Source organism: Hemibagrus wyckioides, linkage group LG26 (assembly GCF_019097595.1).
Source record: "Hemibagrus wyckioides isolate EC202008001 linkage group LG26, SWU_Hwy_1.0, whole genome shotgun sequence".
NCBI lineage: Eukaryota > Metazoa > Chordata > Actinopteri > Siluriformes > Bagridae > Hemibagrus > Hemibagrus wyckioides.
The window spans coordinates 9,720,799-9,731,110 of NC_080735.1; the positions used below are offsets into that span (position 1 = coordinate 9,720,799).

Sequence of the window (10,312 nt, forward strand, 5' to 3'; positions counted from 1 at the left end):
CTGTCTGAGCCTGGTGCAATGAAAAGTCTAAGCGATTGCTTCACACAGTCACTAAACTGGAAATAATGGAATGTATTAAATAAGGGTTTTTTTTATTAATAAAGAATATTCTTGGTTAGTCACACTGCAGTTAACCCCATCAGATTTTCATCACGGCTTGACTGACATTCACAGTGTTGGGCTAACACTCTCTAATCCAAATACTACTAATATTACTAATACTAATTAACTGAAAAGTACAATGGCAAAAAACACCTCATCATATGGATCCAAAAATTCACAGAAGGTTCTGAATCATTTGAATAGGCTTGTGCCTTATAGATTTATTTTATTTACTTGCAATTTTTGACTTTTTTACTCAAAGGTCCCTTTGAGGACGACATCCAGATCCCCTGTACTGTCCCGCAGAGACTCGCCTCTTCAGAACAACCAGCAGAGCAGCCAACCTGGACAGAGGAACGCTGGAAGGTTCCTTTGACTGTTTTATACAGTTTCAAATTATTCAGATCTCAACAATTTAGACGAGTGAATCATGAAAAAGTACTGATTATTCATCCAGCTTTCAACCGCTTATCTTTCCGTCAGCAACGTGGAGCCGCGTCTGCTGTGGGATCGGGTGGAGAAGCTGGCTAGACCAGGCAGTGGAAGCTCTTCCGGCTCCAGTAACTCCAGCTCACAGACTAGCTCTCAGAGCTCAGGGGAGAAGTTCAGGGTTCGCTGTGAGTGCTGCTGCTACATCCGAATGCATAGAAACACGTTATAGTAGGACATTTTAATTTACATTGATTTTATCTCCTTTCTGCAGCATCTTCAAAATCTGAGGGCTCGCCACATCCACGGCAAGAAACTGCTGGCAAAAAATCAGAGGAAAAGAAGGACTTTGTCAGACCAACCAGGCCCTCTGTAAGTTTTTAAGCTTTATTTTTAGTTCTGTTGTCTGGAAATCCATCACACCTTTTTAAGCCAAATGGATATTTTCAGGAATGAGAAGGAGTACTGTTGTTTCTATTAATGAAACCTGTGCATCTATAAATCCCACACTTAGGATCTCACTCTACTGGCCAATGAGGTGCGTGCAATTGAAGAGGCACGTCCTCCTCACAAGGTGACAGACTACTCCTCATCTAGTGAGGATTCCGATTCAGAAGAGGATGATGAGGTGGAACAGGAGCTGGGTAACGAGTCTACATCCGGCACAGAGGACTCGAGGGCAAGGTGTGCTCGCTATTTCCTGTTTTTAATCGCGTATATTATCACGCTACACATTTAACATGCTTTCAGTATTGAAATAATCAAATTATTCATGTATGTGTCTTTCCTGAAGCTCTGCAAAAGTTAGCAACGGTGAAACGGAGTCAGTGAAGACCATGATTGTTCACGATGAAGCAGAAAGCGACACTGCCATCACACCCTCTAAAGACGGCACTTTAATTGTCAGACAGGTTCGAGAGGCTGAAAGGCCTGTTCTTGTTCTTTCTGTTCTTGTTTAATGTTTTGTGTGTCATCATTCATCCATTCCTTCTGTATGTACTTTGAATGATATTATTTTTTTCTTTATTTTCTACTTTTGTACTTGGAAAAACAGCACTCTCGCAGTTTTGAGACTTGTATGCAAATCCGAATATTTCGTTTACTGGCCCTCTTGCCTCCCTTCTTCTTCCCCCACGGAGTATAGACTCAGCTGTGCCTGTTTTTGATTCCAGAGTGTAGCAGAGAAAATCCGATTGGTTCCCGGGCCTGGTTCGGGTCCTGGCCCTGGTCACGGTCCAGCTCTGGGCCACCAGGAGCGAAATGGCTTCGCAGGCCGTATTCACCTGCTGCCTGATCTCATCCAACAGAGCCATCACTCCCCCTCCCCCTCAATCACCTCCTCCCCCTCCTCCAGTCACACCAGTCCCTCCATGTCCCCCCAATCCGCCTTGGAGAGGCTGCTTGCCAGCGAGGTATGTTTAGCCATTGTACCACTCTGAACTGCTGGCTAGTTTTTACTCAGCTTTATTCACACTACTCACCGCTAATTCACATCAGCGCCCCTTCTGATTGATGCTGGGTGATGGACGAGCTCTAAGCACCACCAGCACTATAATGGGCTCATTTGAGATACTGCCTTCCCTCGAGGGAGCTGTTATTTTTTGCTTTTTTGTTCTATTTAGTAAAATCTCACCCATTTAAATATTCAGTTTGGTTTATTTGCTATTTTCTTGTCTATGTTGATGTTTGGCTTGTGGTAGAATCCCCCCCCCCCCCAAAAAAAAAAACAAAAAAAAAAACAGCAGAATATTTTAACAGTTCCTTTGCAAAACCTATTTTTTTCTTTTGGCCCCTTTTTTTCCCCCCTTCAAAAAATCTCCACTCACTATTTTAGATTTTTAAGGAAGGCTCAGGTTCAGTACAGAGAAATTTTTTAAATGAGCTTATCCATTCATCTTTTTTCTACTTCTCAATTCTCTCTACACCGTTCAGTTCATTTTCAACCCTCTTTAATTCATCTCGCACGTCTCCATTTTAACAGGCACGGTTTCTCGGGTCACAATTTATAACTTTCTTCATTTTTTTTTTTTTGTTGTTCCTAGTGCATCTTTATAGCTGTTGTAATCACTTAAACTGCACTAACTTTGTTAATGAGGCATCAACACTGAACATTTTTATATTATTGTTTAACTGTGAACTGGTTCCAGTTGTGAGACCAGCCAGAGCTTTCTGAATGATTGTTGTCTTAGACTCAAGAGATTGTAAAAACAAGCCCAGATTCTCTGCTATATATAGTCACTATCATTTACTTGACTTGTTTTTTCTTTTTTTTCTCCCCCCCCAGACACTCTCTGGCAGTAATTCTCTTCAAAAACACAAGTCGTCTTCTTCCTTCACCCCCTTTATTGACCCTCGCCTTCTACAAATATCCCCCTCCACTGGCAGCTCTCTCAACAACATGGGTAAGTCACAAAAATAGGAATAATACCACATGAGGATAGTAGCGTAATAATTTAAATAAAATGCAGCAGTCTTTGTATCAGTCAGTATAATGCACCAGGAGAAGTTCCTAGTGTTGCTTTAAGTTTTATTTTCAGACATGTGCAATAAAAATATCATAGAAGATGAATGCAACATACATCATACATTAACATAGATCAGATAAAGCAGATAATGACTGGTCTTGTTGTGCAGCGGTCATCGGGAATGACAGTCGGCTGCATGAAGCATTAAGGCCAGACCCCATGAGGAAAGGCTCGGTGGTTAATGTAAACCCCGTGAACACTCGGCCTCAGAGCGACACTCCTGAGATCCGCAAGTACAAGAAGAGGTTCAATTCCGAGATCCTGTGTGCTGCACTCTGGGGTATGTAACTGACCGTTTGACTAATTCTAACACCCTTTATGAACAGTCGGTCATGCTTGGTTGCTATCGCTGATTAGCTCAAGCTTCTGTGAAATGAAGGCTGAAGTTAAATAGCTACCAGAAATAATCCTAAACAGCATGAGCGTAAGTGTACAGTAGACTGATGATTTAGTGCAGATTGAAAGAGAATCATTGAGGATAATTAGCTCGAGTTTGTTGGTGAATCAATTATAGCTTTCGTTTGTTTTTCACAAAACCATATTTAATCAAAGCCAGCTCATCTTACCAGGGACTTGGAAATGAGATGTTTTGGATATAAAAACGAATATAAGGTGCAGCCAGTGGTATCCATGAGAGCTCTAAGAACACATTAAAATCATAACATCCCTGTCTCTCTGGATTTTATGTCCAACTATTTCACACTCAGCAATGTTAAACAGAGAGGTACTAGCTCTATTCATCTTTATATCGGATGGCTGAACTCAGTTATATGATTATTTCATTGGATATTTGTTCCTTATGAGCAGGACCTGAAATATTTTCGTTATTATACTCCTACTTTTGGTTAAACTCCCCGTTCTTCCTCTGTAGGTGTGAACCTATTGGTGGGGACAGAAAGTGGGCTTTTGCTTCTGGATCGCAGTGGGCAGGGAAAAGTTTACCCCCTGATCAACCGGCGCCGTTTCCAACAAATGGATGTTCTCGAGGGCCTCAATGTCCTGGTCACAATATCAGGTAAGATATAGAGCCTGGGAAGATGCACTGTATCTGTTTTACGTAGCCAAGAAAGTGGACACCAGTGCCTTTTAAGAGCTGATTTAACTTACTTTAGTGTTTGTTTTGTGCCAGGAAAAAAGAACAAGCTGCGAGTGTATTATCTGTCCTGGCTGAGGAACAAGATCCTACACAATGACCCAGAGGTAGAGAAGAAGCAGGGGTGGACTACAGTGGGAGAGCTGGAGGGCTGTGTGCACTACAAAGTTGGTATGTGTTTGTTTCACGGTTCCTGGACTTAAGCAGTTATCAGGGGTATTAATAGAAATGTGATTTTCAAAACACATAGTGTATAAATATAAATTTCAAATGTTTTCTCTCACAGTGAAATATGAAAGAATCAAGTTCTTGGTGCTCGCCTTGAAAAGCTCTGTGGAGGTCTATGCATGGGCACCGAAGCCGTACCATAAATTCATGGCCTTCAAGGTGAGTTCAAAGTAAAAACACTCCTTTTAGAAATTCGGTAACACTAAACTAATTGACCCACGCATGCTTTGAGATATTAATATACTTATCAAACATGTTTCTTCTTGCAGTCATTTGGAGACCTGGTACACAAGCCCTTGCTAGTGGACCTGACAGTAGAGGAGGGTCAGAGGTTAAAGGTGATCTATGGCTCCTGCTCTGGATTCCACGCAGTCGATGTGGATTCGGGTGCTGTTTACGACATCTATTTGCCCACGCATGTAAGCACCCTGTGTACTTCTGCAGCATTCTCAATAACAGGAAGCTGTGGCAGGAAGCTCATGAAAAGCCCTACTCTGTGTTTGACGTTTTCATTGTCCTCAGTTTCATAGATGGTACTCTGATTATCTGATTAACCCTGCGCCGTTTTTAATCTGATAGATTCAGACCAGCATCCAGTCGCACGCCATCATCATCCTCCCCAACACGGATGGCATCGAGCTGTTGGTCTGTTATGAGGATGAAGGCGTGTATGTGAACACGTACGGGCGCATCACCAAAGACGTGGTGTTACAGTGGGGAGAGATGCCCACGTCTGTGGGTACGTTGAAAACACATGAACACTCCATCACAACCGTGTAGATAAGAGCAGAATGCATGTAGCGTCTGCTATAGTCTCTGATAACTCATAAATATATCATTATTAGCAGAATTGTACTGTGTTTATACTGTATATCCACATGATGACACACTCCTTTACTCTGCAGCATATATCCGGTCTAATCAGATCATGGGCTGGGGCGAGAAGGCCATAGAGATCCGCTCGGTCGAGACGGGCCATCTGGATGGTGTTTTTATGCACAAAAGGGCACAAAGGCTTAAATTCTTGTGCGAGAGAAATGACAAGGTGAGACTTTATCCAATTTCAGCCTGCACATTATGGCACTGGATTAAAACAAACCGTTACTTATCAGGTTAAATATTAGTACAGCCGATGAAAGCATGGAGCCTTCCCATTCTCAGACATGTTTTGTGATTTCTTTCCTCTTCCTGGATTAGTCTTGTTTGCACCTCTGTTCTTTTTTAGTGTGTAGTGTAGTATAGAAAAAAGAATTTAAAGCACTTCATGAGCATCTCTCTCTCTCTCTCAATTGGTACAATTTTCCCAGAGCAAACACTACTGCTAATGTTCGTTCAGTCTCTGCCGATATATTACTACAGGCTTCTTAATGGGCTCATATTGAATTTATTCAATTGGCCTTCTAGTTTTTTCTTCCATTTAGTGTCAAAAGGAAATTAATATTTAATTACACTTCTCACTATTCGTTTTAAATCTAGAATAATTCATTACTTTATGTCTGTATTTGAGTGCTTAGCTGTGAAAGTGTCCATCAGTAGCAGTAACCCTTGCAGACCCAGTGGACATCAGCTGAGTCTGATAATGTGGAACTGTCGTTTCTCCTGCAGGTTTTCTTTGCTTCTGTACGCCAAGGTGGCGCGAGTCAGGTCTACTTCATGACCCTGGGCCGCAGCAATCTGCTCAGCTGGTAAAGCCTCTTGACTACAGAATGTTCCTGGAACCACTGTCAAGCCGGCATTGATATGAAATCAGCCTCAAGCTGAAATGTCTTCTTGGGTCAGCAGCAGCAGCGCTCTTTCAATAGCTGTGACCTGTGAATGCAGAATCATGAGCAGATTTGTGGAAGGGAGTGACCGTGACCCCTGTAGCCGACACGTCTGCAAAGGCTGGAAGTGTAAAATGCTATTCCAGACTTTTCCTGGAGATCTGTAACACTTTTAACATTCAGGGGCTCCTCTTTTCAACACATGGAGGGATCTAAGCGCATGAACAGTTACTAATACAGTTTACGTAAATGTATTTGTGCAGAACTCTGTGAAGGGAGCGTGCATGTTGCCTCTCTCTCTCTCTCTCTCTCTCTCTCTCTCTCTCTCCCTCTCTCTCTCCTCCACAGTCGAGGGAAAGCAGGGGTGGGGCTTCATGGCAGCAGGTGATCTGAAGGAGCTCTGCTTTTTTTTCCTGTGAATTTGTCAACTGCCAAAACATCGTTCATACTGTATTATTGTGGTAGTCCGGGTTACTTTGGGGGATTATTACTCACCGGCGTTTTTAACAACGTTGACTTTAGTGCATTGAGATTTTATGCTGATGAACTTGCAACAATGTTTCATATACAGTACATTGAGTGTTTTTATTTTTTAAGCATTGCACTTGATAAATAAATTCTTAGTTTCCTTCTCATTGTTTGAGTCTTGTGTCCATATCATTGATAACTGATGCTTTGAATACCACATGCACATTTCAGTTTCACGCCATCCAACAATCCCTTGGTCTGAATAAATGGGCCAGATTTTAGATTGTCCAGATTAGCTCATACTGATGCGGGAGTGAAAGGTTTGGACCACTTTTGATAGATACTGACCACTGCAGACCGGGAACACCCCACAAGAGCTGCAGTTTTGGAGATGCTCTGATCCGGTCATCTAGCCATCACAATTTGGTCCTTGTCAAACTCTCTCAAATCCTTAGGCTTGTCCATTTTTCCTTCTTCTAACATCAACTTTGAGGACAAAATGTTCACTTGCTGCCTAATATATCCCACCCACTAACAGGTGCCATGTTGAGGAGATCATCAGTGGTGTTCACCTTACCCGTCACTTAAGGCTGAAACAACGAATCGATTAGATCGATAATAATCAATCATGAAAATCGTTGTTGACGAATGACATTGATTTAGTTGGCCAGCGCACATCACCACGCATTCAATCACAGCGTTGTTCCAGACACACATGGGAATAATGGAGGAGAGTACGAGTATGTTGGATAAAAGTGTGCAACCCTAAAGTCCTCTAAAGCATGGGAGCATTTCATATTAAATTGCGGGCCAAATGTTGTAACTTGCAAACTTTACAAAGCGGAGCTTCAGCGTCCCGGAAACACGACAATGATGAACGAGCACATAAACCAGAAGTATGCGGGAATCGCAGATGAAGGAGAAATCTTTTGCAGGCCCTCGCACGCCTCATGTTCAAATGATTTCATCTTTTCCAAGCATCAGCTCATCCATGTCACTCACAACATTGGACCAATCAGAAGGCCCCAGAGGCGGGGCAAGCGTTGTAAGCCTTGTTTACAGTAGCAGGTTGTCATGGCAACTTCATGGCACATCCTGAGACCTTGGCATTCTGTACTGCGCTTTTTAAACCCATTCCTAAACACCGAGTCTTGTATTTGTAAACACAAACATGCCTTCTGTGTGAATGCTGTATTCTGTGTGAATGTTTTATTCTGTGAGAATGCATTATTCTGTGTGAATGCTTGATTCTGTGTGAATGCATTATCTGCAGGCTCACAGTGTCCGGTGTTTATTGTGTAAAGAGCGCTGCGTTACTCCTCATTCACAATGTAGATGATAAACAGCGGTAATAGTTGTAGTGCAAGACCCTTAAGTACTGTTTTTAATCAGTATTTGTTACCAATTAAAAATAATGCAGTGCAAAATTTCTGTAAGACTGAATTGGATCATAACTTAATCTTTAAGAAACAGTTTGTGGTTTAAGTTTTAAAAGGTCAAAAGTTTTCTGCTTAAAAGCTGGAAAGGAAAAACATTGTGGTAGGGTAAAGTTTTAGTTTTAAGTTCATATTTGTAACACCCAATGTGTAAATGTAATTTGAAATAAAAATAAAAAGGTATTTAAAAATGTGGTGTTTTTATCTGATTAATTGAAACAACAATCGCCCGATTATTCGATTATGAAAATAATCATTAGTTACAGCCCTACTGTCACTGCTGATAATGTTATACCTTTTTAATAAAATTAAAATTCTTTAAAAGTAGCTTTAACTATTTCATCACCTTCCACCTTAAGTGATGCTTGATGCTGTTGTGACATGGTTTGACCTTTAGAAGGCACTATTTGTCTACATTTAAGGTTCTTGCCTTACACTGTTACAAATAGACAAATAAATCCAGTTGTAGCATTGTGGATGTAGATCTTTAGTGAATAAGCCAGAGGTGACAGCGTAAAGGAAAAACTCCTTGGAAGACTTAACATTTTTCCCTGGTTCATTTTACCATTAACAAACTTTTCCTCTGATTATTGTGTAACGTGAGTGTAACATATAGAGGAAAACGCTGTCCACGTACACTATATTGCCAAAAGTATTCGCTCACCTGCCTTGACTCGCAAAGATTCATCCCAAAGGTGTTCTATCGGGTTGAGGTCAGGACTCTGTGCAGGCCAGTCAAGTTCATCCACACCAGACTCTGTCATCCATGTCTTTATGGACCTTGCTTTGTGCACTGGTGCACAGTCATGTTGGAAGAGGAAGGGGCCAGCTCCAAACTGTTCCCACAAAGTTGGGAGCATGGAATTGTCCAAATTGTCTTGGTATGCTGAAGCATTCAGAGTTCCTTTCACTGGAACTAAGGGGCCAAGCCCAGCTCCTGAAAAACAACCCCACACCATAATCCCCCCTCCACCAAACTTTACACTTGGCACAATGCAGTCAGACAAGTACCGTTCTCCTGGCAACCGCCAAACCCAGACTCGTCCATCAGATTGCCAGATGGAGAAGAGCGATTCGTCACTCTAGAGAACGCGTCTCCACTGCTCTAGAATCCAGTGGTGGCGTGCTTTACACCACTGCATCCGACGCTTTGCATTGCACTTGGTGATGTATGGCTAGGATGCAGCTGCTCGGCCATGGAAACCCATTCCATGAAGTTCTCTGCACACTGTTCTTGAGCTAATCTGAAGGCCACATGAAGTTTGGAGGTCTGTAGCGATTGACTCTGCAGAAAGTTGGCGACCTCTTCGCACTATGCGCCTCAGCATCCGCTGACCCCGCTCCGTCAGTTTACGTGGCCTACCACTTCGTGGCTGAGTTGCTGTCGTTCCCAAACACTTCCATGTTCTTATAATACAGCTGACAGTTGACTGTGGAATATTTAGGAGCGAGGAAATTTCACGACTGGATTTGTTGCACAGGTGGCATCCTATCACAGTTCCACGCTGGAATTCACTGAGCTCCTGAGAGCGACCCATTCTTTCACAAATGTTTGTAAAAACAGTCTGCATGCCTAGGTGCTTGATTTTATACACCTGTGTCCATGGAAGTGATTGGAACACCTGATTCTGATTATTTAGATGGGTGAGCGAATACTTTTGGCAATATAGTGTATGTAAGCTCATGGACAGCTGTGATTGGCTACTATCGCTGTGATTGACATGAGAGAGATGGTATGCCCCGCCCACGTACCACCTACAGAGCACAGCAAGCTTTGCTCCTCTGACTCTTGGCCCCTCTTGAGGGGTGGAGTTTGTATCTCTGTTTTTTTCTTTCCTTTATAATAGGTATACAAAACCGCAAATGTAATTTAACAACTTTATTGTAAAGTTTCAATAATGTTATGTAATGTTTGGACATTTAATTAGCACTTTTTTTAAACATTTATTATTTGTTTTTTTTCGAGCTCAGATTAAACACATGAATAAAAAGGGAAGAAAAAAAAGAAGCACTAAATGTAGCTGAACTGAATCTTTATATTAGAAAACAACTGAAGACTAATAGCTCATTGTGCCAGGTCAGTGTCGTGGTGTGTATAAAGTGTAGCCGTTAAGATCCTCATCAAAAATGAACATTAATACAAATCACACAAATGAACCAGTTCAGAAAATCCTCCAAATTCTCCACATTCTTTTCTTTTGCTGCATCTTCTCCCATTGAGGACAACTGAGAGACTCCTACACAACTATTCCAAAAGTTTTAAACATT

At 41.9% G+C, this 10,312-nt stretch overlaps 1 protein-coding gene across 7 annotated transcripts in view; it reads left to right on the forward strand.

Moving 5' to 3' along the window:
- The window catches only part of LOC131346651 (mitogen-activated protein kinase kinase kinase kinase 4-like), a 51,422-nt gene extending 44,647 nt beyond the window's left edge, over positions 1-6,775 (forward strand). For 4 of the 7 annotated variants that reach the window (XM_058380199.1, XM_058380197.1, XM_058380196.1 and 1 more), the window contains 15 exons: positions 365-468; positions 586-719; positions 806-903; positions 1,046-1,215; positions 1,325-1,442; positions 1,704-1,943; positions 2,816-2,933; positions 3,166-3,336; positions 3,928-4,071; positions 4,186-4,320; positions 4,436-4,536; positions 4,647-4,796; positions 4,957-5,116; positions 5,283-5,422; positions 5,983-6,775. In XM_058380199.1, the coding sequence (XP_058236182.1) occupies positions 365-468; positions 586-719; positions 806-903; positions 1,046-1,215; positions 1,325-1,442; positions 1,704-1,943; positions 2,816-2,933; positions 3,166-3,336; positions 3,928-4,071; positions 4,186-4,320; positions 4,436-4,536; positions 4,647-4,796; positions 4,957-5,116; positions 5,283-5,422; positions 5,983-6,066 (2,067 nt within the window). In that variant the 3' untranslated portion in view covers positions 6,067-6,775. The remainder of the gene's footprint in view (positions 1-364; positions 469-585; positions 720-805; positions 904-1,045; positions 1,216-1,324; positions 1,443-1,703; positions 1,944-2,815; positions 2,934-3,165; positions 3,337-3,927; positions 4,072-4,185; positions 4,321-4,435; positions 4,537-4,646; positions 4,797-4,956; positions 5,117-5,282; positions 5,423-5,982) is intronic. The other 3 variants (XM_058380202.1, XM_058380198.1, XM_058380203.1) reach the window with 1 other exon arrangement.
- The last annotated feature ends 3,537 nt before the right edge of the window (positions 6,776-10,312 follow it).